The following is a 24,671-nucleotide window of genomic DNA, read 5'->3' as shown; positions in this document are numbered from 1 at the left end:
CTCTTGTTTATCTTTCCTTTTTTATAAATGACTTAGGAAATTAGACACAACTGGCTGGAATGGAATTGAGCAATTTGTGAAATAAATGGATCAGCTAATGTTTAGTGAAAGTAAATAGCTCAGAGCCATAAATATGATGAATGATTAAAGAACTAGCAGTGACTGTACTAAGACAAGGACACTGCAAACTCACTGAATACATGGCCAATTTAACAAGACGTTATTACAACAGAAAATAAGGAATTCAATCAAATACTAAAGCTTAACTCATGAGTGAGAGATGACAATTTAGCAGGTACACTTCAGAAATATGTTTGTTTTACCTGATAGCCAGGTATAGTACTGTACTAGCCAGTCAAATTTTTCATACAGTATTTGAGAAAATGGTGGAAAATAATGACTGAAGATGAGGATAAGAGAGGATTTGCAGAAGTGACTCTAACACGGCAGGGACTTCTCCATAACATTAGTGAAAATGCTTTCCCCCCCCCCTTTTTTTATAATCATCTGTATAAGGTAAAGGTTTTCCCCTGGCATTGTCTAGTCATGTCCAACTGTGGGGTTGGTGCTCATGCCCATTTCTAAGCCAAAGAGCCGGCGTTGTCAGTAGACGCCTCCAAGGTCATGTGGTCAGCATGACTGCATGGAGCACTGTTACTTTCCCACCAGAGTGGTACTTATTGATCTACTCATATTTGCATGTTTTCGAACTGCTAGGTTGTCAGAAGCTGGGGCTAACAGCAGGAGCTCACCCTTTTAGTCAGCAAGTTCAGCAGCTCAGCGGTTTAATCCGCTGCACCACTCGGGGCTCCAATAATCTGTATAGGTTACAGAAAATAAAAAAAACAGCTTGTTCCAGTTACTGCATCTTAGGATTCTAATAAAATAAAATAAAATAAATCCCTTAAGTGTGTGCATTTCCAGTGTAATTAATGTAGCATCCCAGTACTAGAAGAGCTTTTTATTTTCTGTAACCTAATCATCAGTATAGGTTATGGAAAATAAAAAGCTCTTCTAATACTGGGATGCTACATTACGCTGGAAATGCACACACTTGATAGATTTATTTTATTTTATTAGAATCCTAAGATGTAATAATGGGAACAAGCTGAATAACACTTAATTTTTGAACAGAAATTTTTATGAGGCACTTTAACTCTGGTGGGATAGGAAAAAGAAAATGAAAAAGGAGGATGAGATCTACTCCACAGAGCACATAAAAACTGCATAACTAGGTTGCTGTGAGTTTTCCGGACTGTAAGACCATGTTCCAGAAGCATTCTCTCCTGTTTGAGAACTGAACTCAAACAGACAAGAATTCTTTTTCCCACTTAGGCCATTTCACAGATATATAAACCTCAATTGCCTAGTTTCCAACAGATTTCACAACCTCTAAGGATGCCTGCCATGGACTTGGGCAAAATGTCAGGAGAGAATGCTTCTGGAACATGGCCATACAGCCTGGAAAACTCACAACAACCCAGTGATTCTGGCCATGAATAACTTTGACAACAAATTGCAAAACTGTTTGTGGCTCATCACTGTTTTAAAAAAACATTAAATGCCTTCTGCCAACACACTGTAGAGGAATGACAATGACAATGACCCGCCCCTGCAGTTATAAGGCCATTCTCAAGCCCAACATAATTCCTGGTTCACAAAAAGGCTACTCTTGGACCTATAGGTTGCCTAAGCAAAACCTAGAGAAGCATTTTGATTTTTTTTAAAAAGCAAGCGGTATGGAAAGGAATGTCACCCATCCAAAGTCTAGCAAGGGACTCCATGATTCACTCTGTATTACAATGATAGGATTCTGCTGCCACTTGCTTAGAACACCAGAAGCGAATGGGCTTCACAGTCCATACACACAAAAATAAACTCGTATTTTTTTCTGAACTACCTTAATTTTTTTTGAAAGATAATTTTGCTGCTTTTCTTGTTAAACAATTGAAAATAAAAACGTCTATGATTGTGTTCCCAGATCTATTTTGTGCCCCTTCCTCCACTAAATTGACTTAACCAACTTTGGGCTCCGATTATTACATTAGATATATGTTGAGACACTGCAAAGCTGTAATAGCAGTATTTGGACTTTTGAAACCTGAGGGAAATACGAAGTGAACCAAAAGAAGAACATCTGGATTGTATGCAATCATTTTTAAAGCCTTTGGAAAAGGCCAATGTAAACACTGAGGGGACATGGAAAAACTTAGTTCAATTTCTAATTACTGGGTGGTCTTGCGTATGTTATTGGCCCTCATCCTTGCATTTGTTAATTAGTGACCTATCTCGGGAAATTATATTTAATGATTATTATAATGAGTATACACAGAGAGCTGCACCATGATATTGTTCTCTGGATAACAACTCACATCATTTAAAAAATTGGGAGATTCCACAGATTGTTTCTTAGCAAACATCCCTCCCTACCATCCTTTAAGAAACAATTGAAAACCTGGATGTTTGGGCTGGCCTTTGGAGAGACAGCCATTGGATGACCAGCCTCATTATAATTATAATTCTATTCTGAATGTTATTAGGTTCCTTTCACTGGGATATTTTAATCTAATGATTTTATCTTATATTGCTGCTATAGTCCCCCCACCTTTGAAGTTGACTGAATCGCATTGGTGGTTGTTTGATATTATTACTATTGATATTATTACTGTTGTTTAAATCTTTGTTTTAACTTGTTTTATCATCTTGTGTTTTAAACTGTGTGTATTGTTAATGTATTTGTGCTGTTACTTTTGTAACATTGTGAGCCGCCCCGAGTCCCCACGGGGAGATGGTGGCGGGGTATAAATAAAGTTTTATTATTATTATTATTATTATTATTATATTTTTGTCCTGCCAGAGTTTGGGTCACAGTAAAAATATTTGGTTCACAGATTTAGGGTGCAACTACACTGTAGAATTAATGCAGTTTGACACCACTTTAGATGCATTGCCTCAATGCTTTGGAATAATGGGAGATGTATTTTTACAAGGTCTTTAGGATCTATACCAAAGAGTCTTGGTGCCTCATCAAACTACACATGTGCTGGTGCTGTTATGGCCTGCCAGGGAGGAAAAATGCCACCTAAATAAACTAACGTGAGAGGAGAGTATCACTAAGTAGCAAACTGCAAAATAAATGGCTTCATTTCCCCTTAAATATATAAATATAACTAAGATTGATAGCAAATTAGTTGCCAATAGTGGCAACTAGTCTGTATTTTTCGTCCAATCTGGCTTTTATATATCTCTAGAATCCTGTTGCCAGGAACTATAAAAGCAGCAGTTTCCACATCTGTAGGTTTTGACTCTGAAAAAAAGTTGACACTGAATTTCAAAGATTACAAGATTCGGAGTAGAGAGTGCTGGAATAAGACTGCTAACGTTAAAGATGAAGACAGGAAAATTTATTGCAGAGTCCAGTAAGCAATGAAACATTTAACCAACCACATGAAATTTGAAGAAGCAAATTAAGTTTGAAACTCAATTGTTTTTTAAATGTTCATGCACATTTTAGGGAGGACTTGGTAGTTAAAATCTTGCCAAAATCATTCTCTCCGTCAAAAAGTTAACCTGATCATGAGTGAACTACATTTCTAGCCTTATTGTTTTGCAAGCCTAAGATTCCTTCCATTCTCCATCATAAGCAAGACATAACAAAACAAGGTATCTATGGCCTATTCTTTTTCTTATTCCAGTGACAACCAATTCTAGTTGTTCACAGCAATCGCTAGATGGTGAAAATGGTATAGGATAACTTTTTTTGCCACCATGTTTACCATTTAGACTTTGATAACGTAAAAAAAGGAGGGAAACAAATTAAAATAGTGACAGCTATTCGTTTCTGGTTGTAAACACCATTGCAGTTGCACCTGGATTGTTTTAGCTAAAAAGGGAAATAGAGTCATCTTACTGCAGGGCACCACTTTTCAAAACGTCAGAGTGTTGATGGCCATGGCTCAATGCTATGGAATCATGGGAGTTGTAGTTTGGTGAGGCAAAGAAGATTAAAGACCTTGTAAAACTACAACTCCCATGATTCCATAGCATTGAGTCTTAGCATTTAAAGAGGTCATCAAACTGCATTAATTCTACAGTGTTGATCAGGCATGGACAAACTTTGGCCCTCCAGGTGTTTTGGACTTCTACTCCCACAATTCCTAACAGCCAGTAGGCTCTTAGGAATTGTGGGAGTTGAAGTCCAAAACACCTGAAGGGCCAAAGTTTGCCCATGTCTATCCTATTCAATATAACATTTTGTTCACAAAATATCGAATTAGTAATTGTTGTCACTGTTGTTATTAATTTTATTTCTATCACAATTTCCCTCACAAAATCAGAATTCAAAGCTGCTTAACAATTAAAGTACAACAAAGTTGTAAACATTCAAAAGATTAATGTTAAAAGGGAGTTAAACTATCAATATTTGAAATAGTTTAAAATAGAAATGGAATTAAACTCTCAGTACAGTTTTAAAGCAATGTATATAATTAAAAATGGCAATAATTTTTTAAAAGTACAGTTAAAATAGTAAAGCATTCTCTTTCTTTAAAAATCTTCAATTTTCACAAAGCCTGCCAGAATAAAAAAAAAACTTTGCCTGCTGACAGAAGGGCGACAGGGAGGAGGCTATTCTAGGAAAAGAGTCCGAGGGCCCTTCCACACAGCCATATAACCCAGAATATCAAGGCAGAAAATTCCAAAATATCTGTTTTGAACTGGGTTATCCGAGTCCACACTGCCATATAACCCAGTTCAAAGAAGATGTGGGATTTTAAACAGCTGTGTGGTGTAGATGCCTGGTGTAGATGCACCCATAGTCTCCAGCATCTGATTATAGTCCAAGAAAGGCTACGGCCCCATCTACTTCCTAATCACTTGGCAACCTCAAATGCTTTGAAGCAGCCACTCCTAAGATGAAGCTGGCACGGATCACTTTCTTGAAACTCCCTGGATGTATTCTGCAATGCCTGAGTTGGAAAAGATTTTCAAACGGAGTTGCTATTACTCACTATTAAGGATTTGCTTTGACATCAAGAAGTAAACAATGACAGTTTGCCCTATAGGGTAAGGTAAGCGCAAAGGCATGCAAAGAGAGGAGACTTTACCTTGGGTAAACATTTCCAAAGATATGTCCTAAAAGCTGTACCCGTGCCAAATAGCCCAGCAGTGGATACACAGTAATCATCTGGAACAGCAGGAATATTCTTGCAAGAAACGACATGATGTCATTGCTGGGGAAATTGTCTAAAAAATTCTAACAAAGGGAAGACGAGTCAGACAGCAACAATGACAAGTCTGTTATATTGTGCATATTCTTCTTTCCATAATAGTCCACTCACAAAAAGATTCCTACATCAACAAAATCACCAATGGCATCATGATGCAGACAGATTATAGAGGATTTCCAAAACCCTACAATTGCTTCAACCAGATAGTATTTTGTTTTTCAATACTTGAGACAGTTCTTTGTGGAGTTAGATACAGCTATAGTCAAAACAGAAACAGACATTTGGGTGCCTGCATTTTCTATTATAATGAACAGAGAATCATTCTGTAAGAAATACAGTATGGTCCCAATATTTGAGTAATTCTATGTTCATTTTCCAGTGGAAATTCAGTTATGAAGGAAGACCTAGAAACTCCAGGAGAGGTGTTATCACAATAAAAAAGCAATTTCTTCATTTGCAGTTTCTCACATTCACGGGGCCCTGTGTCCCTAAGCACAGCAAATGTGGGGGCTGTATAGTATAAACTGCCTTGGTTTCTACTAGGAGAAAGGTGGGGTATACATTAAATAAACAAATAATGAAAAATAAACACAAGACAGGAGGGCAATAGTTTATGACATCAGTATGTTACTAATCATACTAAAGCAGACCCAACTGCTACTTAACAACTCATGGAATTTGAATTTATTCCTATTTTATTGAGCACATTATTTTATTAATGTCATGCAAATAAACTGGGAGACTTCAGTCCCTTTATTCTCTGCTAGTAACAAGTGTCAAATCTCGCAATCAAATCAGAACAAGGGGGCTCTCCTGATTCCTGGTTGCCATAAATCATACCGAGACATGCAACAGTTCTCCACTGATGCATCCTGCTATTTTTCCAGCTTTATATTAATTTTTCCAACTTTACATTATTATTTTGCATTTGTATCAATGTGGGCATGCACAGCAACACAGAAGTAAATAATACTCAGTTTATTACAGATAAAATGTGCTCTATTTTCATTTTTTTATCATGTCAGAAGCAAATTGAGAACATACTACAAGTTGCTTCTGGTGTGAGAGAATTGGCCATCTAAAGAGATGTTGCCCAGGGGAAGCCTGGATGTGTAACCATCCTTCTGGGAGGCTTCTCTCATGTCCCAAGCTAGAGCTGACAGACGGGAGCTCACCCTATCTCTCACATTCGAACTGGCAACTTTTAGGTCAGCAACCTAACCTTCAGGTCAGCAGTCCATCCAGCACAAGGGTTTAACCCATTGTGCCACCATGGTTCCTCTATTTTCACTGAACAGTCCAGTTGGCATCATATCCTATTTGTGGCCTTTTCATAGTCAACTGGTAGAGAGCAGACTAAACATTTGGATAAATTAGATAGCTTTCTATTTGGACCCAAGGAGACTGTAACTAATCATTTGTTGTGAGTTTCACCAAAACGAAAAAACTGTGGTTATAAGCTTTGCCACTTGTAACACTTGTAACATGAATCATGGTTTAAAATCCTGGTTTGTTCTGAAACCCAAAATCCAGATACATTGGTCTAGATGAAATGATAAACTGTGGTCCATTAGAGAGTCCCTTCTTTCCTTGCAACTTCTGGGCAAAAGCCTCATTCATATATTGACTCCTTAAGCCAACATATAATCATTGAAACTAGCCCACTCTTTTTGGAAAATTCAGGTAGTTTCCACATCAACAATTTCCCCACCAAATTCAATGCAGACATTATGAAGATTAGATAGCAATTTCCATTGGTGCCAACTTGCAGCGAATACCTAACTGCTGCCAACATACCCTTGTCTAGATCAAATCAATATTATTTATGTGTGGCACTGTGCACAATCCTGTCTTGGTGCCAAGACAGGAAAGCAAGCATGAGCACTGCCATATATCCAGGAGATGGCTGTCAATAAGAAATGTAGATATAAGAAAAACAGAATGCAACAGCATACATTCTAAGCTCATTAAAGAATATTTAGTGGACCATTTTCCTGTACCTGTTCTATGCACTCTTTGCTCAATGGTGGAGATGGAAAAGCAGCAAAAATTAGCACCCCGACATACAGATATGTTATGCCCACCAGAAAATAAGCAATGGAGAGATCTCTGACCTGTAATTAAAAACAAGAACAAAAACATCAATAAGAGAAATATATTAATAGTGAACTATAACACAATATTGTATCATAAGCTGCTTGAGCTTTGGGCCTATGGGCTATAAGGCAACCAATGAGCCAGCATGGTATAGTAGTTTGAGCACTGGACTTCGACAATAGAGACCAGGATTCGAATCCCCACTTGGTCATGAAAATCCACTGGATGTCGTTGGGCATGTCATACACTTTTAGCCTCAGAAAATTAAGTGACAGGCTCACTTTACAGACGCCATAAGTCAAAAATGACTTGAGGGCACACAAAAGCAACAACATTGAACACACAAGTATCCACCTTGAATGCACACAATTTTTTTTTAAAAAAAAATGTCCTTGGAAGTGTTGTATTGAGATGGACAACCCTGGTAGAATAGCTCATTTATCTATGTGTGACATTCCACATAAATCTCTTCACCTACTCTGCGGAGTTTAAAATTGCTTATTTAAAACTGTAGAATTTTATCATTAGTTCTTCAAGCTAGAGCTGTTGGAACCTGTTGGTCAAAAACATCTAGGAAGTAACAGTTGCCCACTGAGCTTTACTTTTGCCTCCTTGGCTCTTATTGCGAGGACTATGTCCCTAGCAATGTGTTTGCCAAGGAGACAAATTTTTAAAGCAATGGTTTTGTAATGCAGACTGCATGCCATTTCTGCTTTAAAGGATGCGGAATATTCAGACAGCCAGTGTGCTATAGCAGTTTGAGAGTTGGGACTTGGATTTTGGGAGACTAGGGTTCAAATCCACACTTGGCCATCAAAGCTCACTGGATTTAGGCTTTTTCAGCCTCTGAGGAAGGAAATGGCAATCTTCCTCTGAAGAAATCATGCCAAGAAATCTCTTATCGGTTCATCATAGAATGACTATAAATTACATTTAGGCAAATAGCAACAACACAGGAACATATGGTCCTCCAGATGCCATGATACTAAAATTTCCATTATTCACACAATTGCCTGTGCTGTTTATGCCCTGATGCAAGTTCCCATTCAACAGCACCTAAAGGCCCACATGTCCCCAACCAGGTCTAGGGTTATGATGCAAATCCTGATAAGGAAGAGCATGGAGATATATATTATATATCTGCAAAATAAAACTCATAATGAAACTGCTGGCATTTTTTTTAAAAGTAACTCCATAATTATGGGACAAACAGTTTTAAATACACCACGCTAACAAAAAAGAAAAATAAAGAAAAATTATAGTTTTAGATGAAACATGCTGAATGTACAGAATTTAATTCTTACACATTTTATATTTATATAGGAATTCTCATGAACATATAAAGCCTCCTCATAATAAGCTGCACCACTGATCCATGTTTGTTTTCCTCGTTGAGGCTCTTTTGGGGTCTCCCAGGGATCCTTAAACTGGAACTTTCAGGAATCATATTTAGGTCCTTCTAGGTATGAGGCAGATGGCCTGATATTGAAATATAAGGCATCCAATGCTTTCTGATAGGCATTTCTTAATTATTTGACAGCACAATGATTACACTTCCCACTTAGCCAGAAGCCATGGCAGTGTTTCAGATTTACTGTCAGAGATGCTATTGCCCACCTCTTGCTCTATTCACTTCACTTCCTTTCCCAACCAATTTTCCCTATGACGAACTGCTCGTTTTCTATGTGGCATTGTATATCCTGCTTGCAAAAACCTGCACTGTCCCCCAGTAGTGGGACAAATGGCAGAAATAGAAGTGGGGAAGACATGTATAGTATGGGGAGAAAACAAGGGTTTTCTCTGGAGGCTGTTGTTTTGCCACAGGCATCCAGCAACTGTTTAATTAGGACAAGAAAAACAAGATATGGGAAGCAGGAATCAAATTTGCTGACTGACCAGACCTTGACTGTAGTTATTAAAATGCATTGTGTCACTGTCTAGTACGCCAGACACAGATCAGCAGCCCACCATGTAAAGAACTGCACAAACACATCATAAAACGATGGCCAGGGTCCAAGACATTGTGTAAGCATTACACAGAGATGGAATCCAGAAAACTGAGGTGGTGGGATGGACGGCAGAATTAAGACAAATAGGCTTAAACTCTGGATGCCCACATGATGCTTGTCGAAGCTATGAAACACTCTCTCTTAATGCCTTGCACACATGCAAGTCTCCTTAGGGGAAAGAGGCATAATCTCGAGGTAAGATGAGAAATGGAACGAATGATCAAGGTAGTGGATGACACATTAAATATGTTGCTAAACTGAAGGTTCTGTTGCTTCGTGACAAGTACTGTAGCTGAAGAAGTTAGTCTGGACTCTAGCTTTTCCTCAGAAATCAAGACCAAAAACTTGCTTAATTAATTCAGGACATCTTTACAACCGCTATAGTAGAGCTTGGAAATGTTACGATTATCACCCAGCTTGTATGACCAATGGCTGTTTGGCTGCAGAATGATGAAAAATGTAGTAAGAAGAAAGAATTTTAAATTCTGCTGTGGAGATAAGCTTCCTAAACTATTGATGCTGCAGTTGCCCCTTTGTTTTAATCTTGTTAACTCCAGTATGAAACAAAGCAGTCGTTTTATATTCCCTATTTACTCATTCTAAGCCATTCATGATTTCATACGCTTCTATCATATCCCTTTTCAGTCACACATTTTCTGAGCTTGAGAACTCCAGTTGTCTTTAGCCTTGCCATGTAGGGAAGGCATTCCATCTCCCTGATGACTTTTGTTGCTCCGTTCAATCCTTTTTCCAGTTCCAGTCTCGAGGGGCTTTATGAGGTCATTGAAATTGGCAGAAAACAAAATAATTCTTTGTTGTAAAATCTCCTCATATGCATTTCAAACTTTGGAAGAGTATGACATTACAGCCCAAGTTGGATAAGCATGACATAATTTACTGAACCCCAAACATGTTAATGGGGGTTGGTTTTTACTTGTCATATACACTGATTAGACTTTTCGATATACATTTCACAAGCAGAAAGTTCAGAAAGAAAGACAGTTGGCTAAATCAGCCCTCCACATTATTATGCCAAGATCAAGCAGTATAATCAGTCAGGATTAGCAATTGGGGAGTTACTTGTCTATAGTCATACGACGAGCCAAATATTTCAGGCCAAATACAACATGGAGATATCTATTATTATGGTCTTTCTTCTAGATACCTATGAGCTCCTCAAAGGTGAGAAATCTTCCATTGGAACTTCCTCCGGAGCCTGCCTCCTTCCCTGAGGCACCTTCCCCGCTATCCGTCAGTTTTGGTTATCCGAGAATGGGCCCACCCGTTTTATCTCGGAAAACCGGAACTCTACTGTATATGCAGAAATAAATACTACCTGAAGATGCCATCTGTTATATTGTAATGACCTCCTATAAACTGGCACTGTAAGATAATAATTGTAGTTTATCATGTGTTTGGTTTAGGGGTGGTGGTACAAGTTTATAGTGTCTAGATCCAGAGACGTAATGCTCCCCCTCTATTCTGCCTTGGTCAGACCACACCTGGAATACTGTGTCCAATTCTGGGCAACTAAAATGATCAAAGGTCTGGAGAACAAGCCCTTTGAGGAGTGAATTAAAGAGCTGGGCATGTTTAGCCTGCAGAAGAGAAGGCTGAGAGGAGACATGATAGCCATGTATAAATATGTGAGGGGAAGTCATAGGGAGGAAGGAGGAAGCTTGTTTTCTGCTGCCCTGCAGACTAGGATGTGGAACAATGGCTTCAAACTACAGGAAAGAAGATTCCACCTGAACATCAGGAAGAACTTCCTCACTGTGAGAGCTGTTTGGCAGTGGAACTCTCTCCCCCGGACTGTGGTGGAGGCTCCTTCTTTTGGAGGCTTTTAAGCAGAGGCTGGATGGCCATCTGTTGGGGGTGCTTTGAATGCGATTTCCTGCTTCTTGGCAGGGGGTTGGGCTGGATAGCCCATAAGGTCTCTTCCAACTCTATTATTCTGTGATTACAATTCTATGATTCCAACCTAAGATGCCATGACTGTAGAGTATGCCCATTCACATTTGAAGTCCATACATTTTATGGCACTGATATCATTATGTAACACAATTTTTGTTCCTGGGTTTATAATGTCATTTCCTAATTGGTTCTATCATAAAAACATGTAAAAAGTTTATTAAACTGCAAAAACTTTGTTTTACGGGACATTTTGCAGCATATTTTTCTATAGTTTTTCAATGAATATCTTACAAAGTCTTAACCAATTCAACATAAGTTTGTGGCAGCCACAAAAACAATGTTTCTGAAGTATAACAACTATTTTAAAAGTAAGTACTGCACAATTGTTGGAAATAACACTTTAAAACCAGGCAAAGAATTTTTTTCCAAATATTGTTACATATATTTTAAACACAATATATGGTTGCCCTGCTTCCTTTTCCTAGGAAAGTTCCCACAGCCATTACACTGACATTAAACATCCGCAATTAGTTTTACAAATTAGTAGGATGTTGAAAGTTACTAAGTACCCGATCCTCACAGGACACACCTGCAATATGCATACAATTGTTGTATGCATGACTTTCCACCAATTCACAAGGCCAACAGGAATAGCAGGGCTGGAGAATTTATACCCTTCCAAATACTGATGAACTACTGTCCCGTTATCCCACACCATTAGCTGGGATGGGATGGGTGGGGCTGATGGGAACTGGAGGACATCATCAACTAGCAGGCCACAGTTGGCCCAGTGATAATAAACAGGATATACACGAGCAGTGCAGCCAAGAAGTGGGTGGGAGGCATGAGCAAACTTTGGCCTTCAAGGTGTTTTGGACTTCAACTCCCACAATTGAAGTCCAAAACACCTGGGGGGGGGGGGGCAAAGTTTGCATGCCCGGTCTAGGAGGTACAATCCTAGGGAAAGAAGGAAGAATATCAATCCTTTTATATTTATTTGTGTCACTATTAGTTTCAAAAAGCAGCTCAGATATGAGTGGTTCATATTTGTACATAATACTTTCTCATGCTGATACTTACATTGTTCTCCTGGTTCTTGTTATTCTTAAGCAACGTAATGATACAATTATGAATAAAGAAGGCCAGGGTCAGCACCCCTGTAAGCTGAGGAAATTTAAGTCTGAATTCTGGAGAAACAAAAGCAGAAGCATTATTATTAAAGCAACTTTTATTGCCATTATAATAAATACCAGTAGTAATCCATGTGTTTTGCATTCTATGTCGATACTATGGCCAACTCTATAGAGGCAGCACTATTTCAGAGGAAGGCAGTAGCAAACCACCTATGAGTATTCCTTTCCTAAAAAATTCTATGAAATTCATGGGGTCACATGAAGTAAATAGGCGACTTAAAGGCACCTATATACACATTGAGAGTTCAGATTGAAGAAGCTTTTATAGTTTATTCTTCCAATACATAGGGAAAGGTTTATAAAAAAATGTATAAACTTGGTAATGTAACATCCTTACCTGTCCTGTTTTTTGTTGAAGGCTTTCATGGTCAGAATCACAGGTTTGTTGTGTGTTTTCCAGGCTGTATACCTCACAACCTCTGAGGATGCCGGCCACAGATGTGGGCAAAACGTCAGGAGAGAATACTTCTGGAACATGGATATACAGCCTGGAAAACACACAACTGTCCTTTTTTTGTTTGGTTTCCCACAAAAGCCTCACTTTGACACCTCTATTTAATTGGTCTGATGGAGCTAACAGCTTCAGGATGGGATATGATCAATTTTAGGAAATTATAAGGAAATTGGATAAATGCCTTCTAATAGGATTAGCCTACTGGCTTTTGATATCGTTGACAAAAGATAACTGTTCAGCAGCAATGACTATGTTACTGTCTTTGCTCAAATATAATGAAACATTGTCCTGGTGCTCATTACTTGAATAGAATGTGGAAATAACTGGAGAAAATCATATTGACAATCTCAACTAAAGCAGACCCACCAAATCAATGGGATCTCCCAAGATGTTGTCTTCCCATTCAACAGGCCTTCTCTTGTTGGAGCAAATCAATGGGATTCAGACCCTTGTGTTACCTCAAATCGGTTACTTCCATTTTAAGACTTATTAAATAGTTAAATTTCAACAAGATTAAATAATTGTCCTCCCATTCAATATTTCCATATGTTATTCGGAAGTTTCATTAGGGATCTCTGGGTCATTTTAATTTATTTTTAAAATTTAAAACAAATGTATTACTACTCTGTCGATGTAATCAAAGGTCAAAGAATTCATTATATATACGTTGCACGAAAAAGGCTAACATTAATGTACCGGTTTCTAAATTAGTGTCAATAACATCAATGCAAATGTCTTCAAGATGTTGTCTTCGAAAATAAAATACAAGCCTGTTTCCAAGACGTTGGCTTTGGAGGTTTTCTTTCTCCTTCTTGATTACTAACAAACAGACAATGGAAAAATGTGTCTCATTTAGTCCATGTATGCTTTAATGGTCTGTCCTAACTAAAAATTATCTACAATGGCTTCATAACCACCAATTACAGCCTATGTTGTATTACTTTCTGCATAGTTTAATTCTCGGCAAAACTGCACAAATTCCAACTTCTGGATTCAAAGTTTAGAAACTGGGAGGCAAAGACAATGTGCTGATACTGAACATATTTTACTTGGATGTAAATCTCATCGAGAAGTTTATTCCAGATAATGTATTTATGATGAAAAAATAGGGCTCATTTTATACACTGTGTAAAGTATATTATCCCATCACGGAAGGTCTTCAAATATGCATGTTTTTTAATTAAAGGGAAGTATCTTCCCAAAGTAATACAATTTGCATTGGTACGTAGGACATGCCTACCACAAGTTTTCTAATGTGACTATGAGTAATATGCATGATTTGACCACATTAAGGGCCTTTCAGTTAGCATCAGCTGGTAAAAGGAAGACGAAAAACCACTGATGGATGAAAGATGCAAACCTTCTAATGGCCTTACAATGCAAATGTGTACAAATTGACTCAGAAGTAAGGTTTAATGAGTTTAAAAGAATTTGCTTTCAAATGAAATAGGATGGCAAGTCTTAAAATCTTCCAAAAATTGATTTTTCGAGTACTTCCCTTGTGTACGGATCAAGAAACACGTGTTCGCCTGACTTTTGGATAGTATAATGAAGGGTTAGCATTCCTGTAACATTTCTTTTGCTGTCTCTGCCCGTTCAAAAGATTGCATCTCACTTTCTGTCCCTTTGATAAATGGATTTTGAAAATATTGGGTTATTGTGGAAACTGAAACAAGGATTAGTGTGATGACTCATGGGCCATGTAGTCCCGTTCCTAGTACTATTGTGGCAGATGAAGAGGAAAACTTGGGTTTCCCACCGTTTCTGCCAGATTTAGAGCCCTTGCACCTGCAAGATGTTTGCCCACAAGAAGTCAGCCAAACAAGCCTTGAGCAGAAATCTCCCCCATTTTCTCGCCGGGATTATTATAATCAAGATAGAGGCGCTCGAGAGGCGACTCGCCGGAGCGCCAGAATAGCTGCCAGACAATTAGCTGATTAAGTCTGTTTCCCTTGGGAAACTTTAAGGAGTCATGCATCTGGACACAGTATAGGTTTCGTTTCTTGTTCCCCAGAGAAAGTGTTCCTTGGCGGGAAAACAAGATCCTATATAGGTGTTTGCCCGCAAAGAAATCCTTGCGGAGTCAATTCGTCGGCTTGAGGAGTGAGATCGTGTGTAGACTTCGTACTCCAGTTCCCAGTTCCCGGATCAAGTTTCCTGCTCAGCCTTGTACCATGGACTTCTATGGACTCAGTTCTTGATTCATGTTTGCCTTGTTTCCAGTTTGATCTTGCCAAGTTTCAAGTCTTGCTTTGCCTTGCATTTTAAACCACGGACCTTGCTTCTCAGTCTCAAGCCTTGTTTTCCAGTTTCCTTCGGATTTACCTTAAGCCTCAAAGACTATGGACAGTTCCCCACACTATTGCTTGCCAAATAGTGTGTGTTTCGGTGAAGTGGATTATAACTTTGGACTTTAATATCACATATTGGACATTGTTTTCCTGGACTATATTTGACCTTTCCTGAAAGGTCTACTTCTGAACTATATTCTACACTTATTTTTATTGACTTTATATATTTCCTTAATAAAGATATTAGATAGATTCTGGTCTCTGCGCATGGTTATTGGTGTTCTGCAGCCTGGGTCCTGACAGTTTGACTCCGCCACCCTAAGCACCAATTAACCTAAGACCAGAATGTCTACGGGAACCGGGGCGGAAGACCAACCGCTCAGCTACACCATTTCCAAGGATGAATTCGACAGGATCCGTGATAGTCTCCGAACACAGGAGGGTGAAATTCTGGGCTTGAAGGAATGTGGAGTGCGCCTCCCTGCCCTAGCGCTTCCAACCAAGTTTTCTGGAGAAGCCTCCAAGGTTCATGTTTTCCGTCGCCAGTGCCAGGCGTACATAGAAGCCCGCCAAGCTGAATTTCCCCACGAAGATGTCAAAGTGGCGTGGATTTATAGTCTTCTAGATGGGCCTGCGGCCAATTGGGCGACGGCGCTGTATGATGCAGGTTCCACGCACCTAAGCTCCGCGCAAGGGTTCTTGAACCATCTTAGGAGGACCTGGGGAATCGAGGACAACGAGGAGGCGGCCGGCCATAAACTCCGGCGACTCCTTCAAGGGGACAGGCCGTTGTCCCGGTACATAGCCGAGTTCCGGGTGCTGGCTCAGAACACCGGTTGGAACGATATCGCCCTCAGAGGGCAGTTTCGTGAGGGCCTTAACTTCGAGATGCAGGAAGAAATTTCTAAGGTGGATCCCCCAGAGACTCTTGAGAGACTCATTAATCATTGTCTACGAGCCGAAGTCCTGCTTGCCAACAAAAAACAGTGGCTCCGAGGTCAGAGTGGAAGAGCCGGGGTGAGACCCCCCGCTTCTACCAGTATTCAGCCACGACCAGTATGGAAATCTCCACCGCCAGCCCCAAACCCCATGGGAAGCGAGGAAGAACCGATGCAGTTGGGCAATGTGCGCCCCAGACTGGATGTTGCCGAAAAGGCCCGCCGCCAACGTTTGAATTTGTGTTGGTACTGCGGAAATGGGGGCCACCTCGCCAGAGAATGCCCAGCCAAAAGAAAGCCCGCCGCCCGCCTGGCAGCGGCGTCCACCGTGGAGCCGGAGTCGGCCGAGGCGGCTGGGGCCAAGCCGGCGGGGGAAGCCAGCGACCGGGCGTAGAGAGGCTCGCCAACCCGGTCAAAAACCCCACTCAAGAGCCGCAGACGGGTGTCCTATTTCTCCTAGTGGTCACGTTATGGTCAGCGAAAAAGGGACCCGTCATGATCCATGCCATGATAGACTCAGGAGCAACAAACAATTTCATTGATAGAGAGTATGCCGACTCTCTGGGATTACAATATCATGATTTCAAGAATGCCCGAGTGGTGCAGGCTATAGATGGTCGTCCCCTAAAGACGGGTCCAGTGAGCCAGTGGACCGAGCCCACCAGAATGTGGATAAGGGAACATATGGAAGAGATTTCCTTCTTCGTCACCGAGGTGCCCCACTTCCCTGTGATTTTGGGAATTCCATGGCTGACACTCCACGACCCAAGCATCTCCTGGACCAACAGAGAACTACAATTTGCTTCAAAGTATTGCCAAAACCATTGCCTAGTAGCCAAGGTCTGCCATGCCACAGACGCAGAGCCCATCATCACCTTGCCCAAGAAATATTCAGACTTCTGGGACGTTTCCAATGAAAAGGAAGCTGAGAAACTACCCCCACATAGACCCTACGACTGTGCCATTGACTTGGTGGAGGGGGCCCCGATCCCGCGAGGACACCTCTACTCCCTGACTGAACCAGAGCAAGAAGCTCTCAGGGAGTTCATAGAGTCAAATCTTCGCAAGGGATTCATCAGACCCTCTCAATCCCCAGCTGCTTCCCCGGTGATGTTTGTGAAAAAGAAGTCAGGGGACCTACGCTTGGTTGTGGACTATAGAGCATTGAATAATATCACGAAGCGGAACCGCTATCCCCTGCCTTTGATCTTGGACCTATTAGACCGGCTTAGAGGGGCCAAGGTTTACACCAAGCTGGATCTCCGGGGGGCTTACAATCTAGTTCGCATCAGGGAGGGGGACGAATGGAAAACTGCCTGCCAGACCAAATTCGGATTATTCGAGTCCCTGGTCATGAATTACGGATTATCCGGAGCTCCCGCAACATTCCAGCATTTTGTCAACGATATCTTTCAGGATTATCTAGATCGGTTCTTGATCATATACTTGGACGATTTTTTGGTGTTTTCTAGATCACAATCGGAGCACGAGAACCACGTCAGAATGGTGCTACAACGATTGCGGGATCATGGACTATATGCCAAGTTAGAAAAATGCGCCTTTGATCTGCAAGAAGTAGACTTCCTGGGGTACCGCGTCTCGCCACAAGGGCTCTCCATGGACCCGGCAAAGGTTTCAGCAGTATTGGAATGGCGGGCGCCAACCAACAAGAAGGAAGTGCAACGTTTCTTGGGGTTCGCGAACTACTACCGCAAATTCATCCCAGACTTTGCCCGCTGGTCTGACCCAATCACCAGCTGCATCCGTGGAAAACAGCCTTTCCGCTGGACGGAGCAAGCAGAGAAAGGGTTCCAACAATTAAAGAAGTTATTCACGACCCAGCCAATTCTACAGCACCCTGACCCTAAAACCCCTTTTGTTGTGCAGGCTGACGCCTCTGATGTGGCAATTGGGGCTATACTCATGCAACCAGTGGGGGAGCATCTTCATCCTTGTGCCTATTACTCCCGTCAACTAACAGCCCCAGAGAGAAATTACACTATTTGGGAGAAAGAACTCTTGGCCATAAAGGCAGCCTTTGAAAATTGGAGACATTGGTTGGAAGGGGCCAAATTTCCCATTGAGGTTCATACTGATCATCGAAATTTAGAGCACCTAAGGACCGCACAAAAGCTAAATCAAAGGCAGCAGCGCTGGGCTTTGTTCTTTGAACGTTTTGACTTCCAGATCCATTATGTGACCCCGGCACAGACCAAGCAAGCAGATGCTCTATCACGGAAACCAGAGTATGCTGCAGGACGCAAAGAGACCTCAGAATCCCGATTGCTGCAACCCGAAAACTTTGCCACGCTCACAGTGGGAAACACCAAATCCACTCCAATTGAACCAACTCCTTCCAACCCAGAACCCCTTTGCGCTCAAGAAATTAGAGCCAGCCAGCAGGCAGATGCCTGGGCTCAAGACCAGATTCGCAAAGGATTACGTTTCCCTTTCTCACTTAAGGATGGACTAATGTGCTACCGGAACCATGTTTACATCCCTCCAGGCCCCGGCAGAGAAAAGGCACTTCGTCTGTGTCATGACAGCAAGCCCGCAGGGCATTTTGGGCTCTTTAAAACCATGCACCTGATTCTACGAGATTTCTGGTGGCCCAAGATCCGCAAGGATGTAGAAAAATATGTCAATACTTGCCCGGTATGCCAGCGCTCCAAGACAAGAAGGGAAAAGCCCACAGGGCTACTGCATCCCCTTCCTACTCCATCTCGTCCATGGGAGATAATTTCTGCGGATTTTATCACTGATCTACCACCTTCCCTTGGATTCACCACGATCCTAGTGGTGGTTGACCTTTTTTCCAAGTTGGCCCATTTCATTCCCTGCGATGGCCTCCCCACGGCCAAAGAGACTGCAGATTTATTCCTTCAGCATATTTTCAGACTACATGGATTGCCCAAGAGTTTAGTCACGGACCGTGGATCTCAATTCACCTCTCGTTTTTGGAAAGCACTACAAAAACTATTGGGCATAGACTCTCGTTTATCTTCAGCTCACCATCCCCAAACGGATGGGCAAACTGAGCGCACCAATGCCACTTTGGAACAATACCTTCGCTGTTATGTAAACTACCAGCAGGACAATTGGGCTTCCCTGTTACCGCTATCGGAGTTTGCTTACAACAATGGTGTCCAGGCTTCAACTAAAGAAACCCCGTTCTTTGCAAACTACGGCTTCCACCCGCGTTTCTTCCCTTCTGTCATTGAAACTTCAGAAGTCCCTGCAGCAGAGGACTGGCTACAAGAACTTACAGCGGTGCAACAACTCTTGCACCAACAACTGGATCAAGCCAAGGAGGACTATAAACGCCACGCTGACGGCCATCGCCAGCCGGGCCCCGAGATCAAGGTAGGAGACCGGGTTCTATTGTCCACTCGTTTTTTGCCCTCCCACCGTCCTTGCCGGAAGCTAGATGCCCGTTTCATTGGTCCCTATCCAGTGGTGGCGCAACTTAACCCCGTAACTTTCAAACTCCAACTTCCGCGCTCCATGCGCATTCATCCGGTGTTTCATCGCTCCCTGCTCCTTCCGGCGGATGCAGACCGGCCGGCCCCCACCCCTGTTTTGGTGGACGGGGAGGAGGAATTTGAGGTTCAGGACATTTTGGATTCTCGCTTTCATCGCCGCCGCCTTCAGTATCTCATTGACTGGGTGGGTTTTGGCCCCGAAGAACGCTCTTGGGAAGACGCTTCCACAGTCCATGCCACCGATTTAGTCCGCCGCTTCCATCAGGCCTACCCTGCCAAGCCGCGGCCCCGCACCTCGGGAAGAGGGCCCATTTTTGAGGGGGGCCTTGAGGAGGGGGATAGTGTGATGACTCATGGGCCATGTAGTCCCGTTCCTAGTACTATTGTGGCAGATGAAGAGGAAAACTTGGGTTTCCCACCGTTTCTGCCAGATTTAGAGCCCTTGCACCTGCAAGATGTTTGCCCACAAGAAGTCAGCCAAACAAGCCTTGAGCAGAAATCTCCCCCATTTTCTCGCCGGGATTATTATAATCAAGATAGAGGCGCTCGAGAGGCGACTCGCCGGAGCGCCAGGATAGCTGCCAGACAATTAGCTGATTAAGTCTGTTTCCCTTGGGAAACTTTAAGGAGTCATGCATCTGGACACAGTATAGGTTTCGTTTCTTGTTCCCCAGAGAAAGTGTTCCTTGGCGGGAAAACAAGATCCTATATAGGTGTTTGCCCGCAAAGAAATCCTTGCGGAGTCAATTCGTCGGCTTGAGGAGTGAGATCGTGTGTAGACTTCGTACTCCAGTTCCCAGTTCCCGGATCAAGTTTCCTGCTCAGCCTTGTACCATGGACTTCTATGGACTCAGTTCTTGATTCATGTTTGCCTTGTTTCCAGTTTGATCTTGCCAAGTTTCAAGTCTTGCCTTGCCTTGCGTTTTAAACCACGGACCTTGCTTCTCAGTCTCAAGCCTTGTTTTCCAGTTTCCTTCGGATTTACCTTAAGCCTCAAAGACTATGGACAGTTCCCCACACTATTGCTTGCCAAATAGTGTGTGTTTCGGTGAAGTGGATTATAACTTTGGACTTTAATATCACATATTGGACATTGTTTTCCTGGACTATATTTGACCTTTCCTGAAAGGTCTACTTCTGAACTATATTCTACACTTATTTTTATTGACTTTATATATTTCCTTAATAAAGATATTAGATAGATTCTGGTCTCTGTGCATGGTTATTGGTGTTCTGCAGCCTGGGTCCTGACAATTAGTGATAAAGCTTGAGTGAAGACACCTTTTCCCATGATAACTCTTTCAGGAATAAATTTATGAGTTGTTTGTAAGTCGGATGTTTGGAACTTGAGGACTGCCTGTATAGGTAACCATACGGTGTAACTAACTTAAAAGATGGCAAATAAACTACCCACCCCCTAGACTAATATGCCAGAGCTGAACTTTTAGCATTTGGGTCTGGTCTGATTAAAGTTAAAATCTGGATTCACCCAGATGCCGCCCCACAACATCTGTTCAAATTCACAAACAATTCATCAAAGCCGCCTAATTCTCTACCACCCTCTTTTTCCTCTGCTCTGTTTGGATAACCGTGCAGACTATAAACATTCACAGATTAAGTGTGCCAGTAAACAGTAAAAATCTGCTCAGTGTTTCTGACGAAGGCCATGTGGAGGCCTGTTGTGGAACAGCTCCGCCTGGTGAGTTAGGTCAAGCCAAAGGAGCACAGAGAATGGATGTAATAGGCAGCAACATGTGAAATGATTGCCCGTGTAAACATTGCATTGGCACACTGTCACATAATATACTCGCTGCACGTACTGGCCCATTCACTGATATGGCTAAGATGCCAGCAGACTATGGTCTGGGCCAGTAATTTGCTATAGTGTCCACTCCATTTTCAAGATGCCTTTCTGTTTGGATCTTTCCCAAGAGCAATAAAGAAGAATGCATGTGCTTTAAGGCTCTCAAAACAAATGGATAACCCCAAAGTTTATTCCATTCCCTGCTATCAAGCCAAAGTTAAAAGCACACTGTTTCTTCATTTAGAAGCAAAATGTTTACCATAAAATCAATAATAATTGACAAGGAAACCCTTTTAGCACTGTTATTTACACTAATATAGTGGTTAAGAGAGCAGAGGAAATGTTTTATGAACTACAAGTCTTGAATCTTGGTGTGAACGCCTAACAAATTCCTCAGAATGACATGTGCTTTAGGTTACAGTAAACAGCAAAGCTTTTTCCCTGTTTAATCAAAATGACCTTAAGTATATGAAATTCATCAAGAGACTATTAAATCTCCAAAAGAAGAATAAAAAAAACTATACTGGGCTTTGCCAGTTTTATAAAAATAATGTAAGGTCATTGCGTGTGGGACTAAAATCCAGGGTCACCTTTTAAGTCCTTTGTTTTTCTTTATCATTTCAAAGGTCATTTCATGGAAAGCGCAACATGTTGGAACTTCAATTTCTCCAAGTACAACTTTCAAATTATCTTCTTACCAGTGATTCCAGCTTTCCCAACCTGGTACCTTCCAGATGTGCTAAATTATAACTCCCACAATCCCCAATACGCTGGGCAGCAACCAGAAAATATGCGAGTTTCACATACTATGACCATGGATGAGAAATATATGACCCACCAGTTGCTTTAGCAAGGACACTCAATGGTGTCATATTCCAGCAGTAGAAGATGCAATTAAAGGATATCTGGGGAGCCACGTGTTTCCCATTCCTCTGTAGACCAAATCCTCCTACTATAGGTCATATTACAAAGAGATTGTAAGTTTTGCTACCACTTTTAATATGCAAGGATGAGATGGTATGGGCTGTCGAGCCAATTACCCACTCTGAACTGAGAATTCAAACAAACAGCCACTGTGTTAAAACAGTTCTTGGAAGCTTACGAAGATGGCGACCCAATCTATGTAACATTGAACTCTTGAATTTTACCATTGTCTCCCTATCGCTGAAACCACAACGAGGAAACTGATGTGCTGGCATAACGATAAACGGCCCCATGAACTAAGTGACACTGATAACATGCAATCTGGTTCCTTTGAACAACAACTGGTATCAGTTGCTGTTGAGTTCATGTTTTTTATGATGATTTATGTGGTTAATGCCTTGTAATGCAAATGTATTTTATGGTGATATATTTTAATATTTGTTCCACTACTGGGCTGGTCTCCATGTAAGCCACCCCGAGTCCCTTCAGGGAGATGGGGTGGGATATAAGATTAAAGTTTTATCTTTTATCCTTAGTGGTTGATGTCTGTATCATTACCTCATTTGTCTGGATATTATGTGTTTTATTGTATGTTATGTTTTAATTGCTTATTTGATTTGATTATTGTATCATTGTTTTTAGCTTTTGACACTCGTTGCAACTGTTCTATTTTGGTTCTGTTCTGGGCTTGGCCCATGTTAGCCGCTCCAAGTCCCTTTGGGGAGATGGTGGTGGGATAGAAAAATAAAGTATTATTATTATTAAAATTCTTATTATTATTTGACAAAATTTCTCTGCATTAATACAATCCCTAATAAATGTTAAGCATCCTTCTTTTCTCCCTGACAACACAGGAAAAAGTGTTAAGCATTGTTCCAATTATGAAAGTTAAAATGAAGTATTTGTGGAACAATGTTTCTTCCACTCAACAGCTGCAGCCTTCTCCATAATCATCAGGGAACTGACGAAACTGCTTCTGTCTTGGCCAGCAGTCCAAATAAGCAAAGACTGGGTGGACCCTAGAGCATATCTTGTGGAACATATGCTTCATATCCTACTTTATGTCTCCGTTAGCATTTGAATTTAGCTAGAACACTGAAGAATGTGAATGGATGGGGGGGCATGGGAGAACAAAGGTGAGGCCATGCAAGTAAGCAAAGATTCCCCCTCTTTTCTCGAAGGACAGTTAGAAGCTCCTCTCCACAGTCAACATTTCACCTCTCTGTGCGGTCGCCATGGCCCTACAGCATTCACAGAACCCTGTGCCGCTGCCTTTCCTAGTGCCTTTTAATGTTTTGCCCTGATGCTGCACTCCAAACGGTTTGATTTAGACTGGATTTTGAAAAGTTACTTTTCTGAAGTTCCAAGCCACGTACCTAGCATGGCCAGCGTTTTCAGAAAGCTCATAACCTGGTGAAACAACAGAGCACTCTGAAAATTAAGAGATCTATCAGATCCATCAATCAGAAGTATCAATGCATTTAGACAAGCTCAACAACAAAGAAGGGGATCCTTCACAGGTTGCCTTACCCAAGGCCCCGCAAACCCATTACCGCCATCTTGCCATCCAGTTTGCTGCCACTATTAATAAGCAAGCAACTCTACTTCTTATTTGTCTGAAATGACAACAGAGAGAGCCAGTGTTCTGTGCATGTGCGTGTCTATATATATTTCCATGGCTGAGTGAGGATTCATATCTTGGTCTCCAAGAATCCTATTCCAACTAATACATACATACATACACACACTAGTTGGAATAGGACTCTAGGAGACCAAAATATGAATCCCCACTCAGCCATGGAAACCCACTGTGACCTTGAGCAAGTGCCAGAGGCATCCTTGAGAAAGGACAGAGCCAGCATCAGGCAACTCTCACTGGTTCATGTTCAGGGGCACATGGTCCCCTCCAGACCAGCATAACTGTGACCCTGGAGTTTATAGTGCAAAGTTTGGAGTAAATGGTAACTTCAATTTCATCCCATAACAGACCTTTTATCCACATTTAGCCTAAGTTAGGCAACTCAGAATTGGAAGCAGGAGTAATCCTAATTCAAAATGCATTTGTGTAGAAGTTTAGCCTAATACATAAACATTCTTCATCTCCAAAAGTGCATCTTTTTAAAAGGTTCCTTCTAATAAAAGGGATTACACAAGCTGCTTAAGAGTTCTATTTCAGGGATGAAATGACTCCCTTGTCATTGATAGTTGCCAACACTGCAGTGACATTCTACATATTGCTTTGAAAACAAAATCCCTGAATGAGTAGTTTCAGAACAGAAAGAGGAAGGACAAAAGAACAGAAGGACACTTTCAAAGCTTCTCACTAACAGAGCAATC

At 41.4% G+C, this 24,671-nt stretch overlaps 1 protein-coding gene across 2 annotated transcripts in view; it reads right to left on the bottom strand.

Moving 5' to 3' along the window:
- The window catches only part of slc38a9 (solute carrier family 38 member 9), a 53,232-nt gene that overhangs the window by 6,807 nt on the left and 21,754 nt on the right, over positions 1-24,671 (bottom strand). For both annotated transcript variants that reach the window (XM_003216181.3, XM_008102782.3), the window contains 3 exons: positions 12,329-12,435; positions 7,229-7,342; positions 5,106-5,254 (listed from right to left, as the gene is read on the bottom strand). In XM_003216181.3, coding sequence (XP_003216229.1) covers positions 5,106-5,254; positions 7,229-7,342; positions 12,329-12,435 — 370 coding nt within the window. The remainder of the gene's footprint in view (positions 1-5,105; positions 5,255-7,228; positions 7,343-12,328; positions 12,436-24,671) is intronic.

This window comes from Anolis carolinensis, chromosome 2 (assembly GCF_035594765.1).
Source record: "Anolis carolinensis isolate JA03-04 chromosome 2, rAnoCar3.1.pri, whole genome shotgun sequence".
NCBI lineage: Eukaryota > Metazoa > Chordata > Lepidosauria > Squamata > Dactyloidae > Anolis > Anolis carolinensis.
This window is presented reverse-complemented; position numbering and strand designations above follow the sequence as displayed.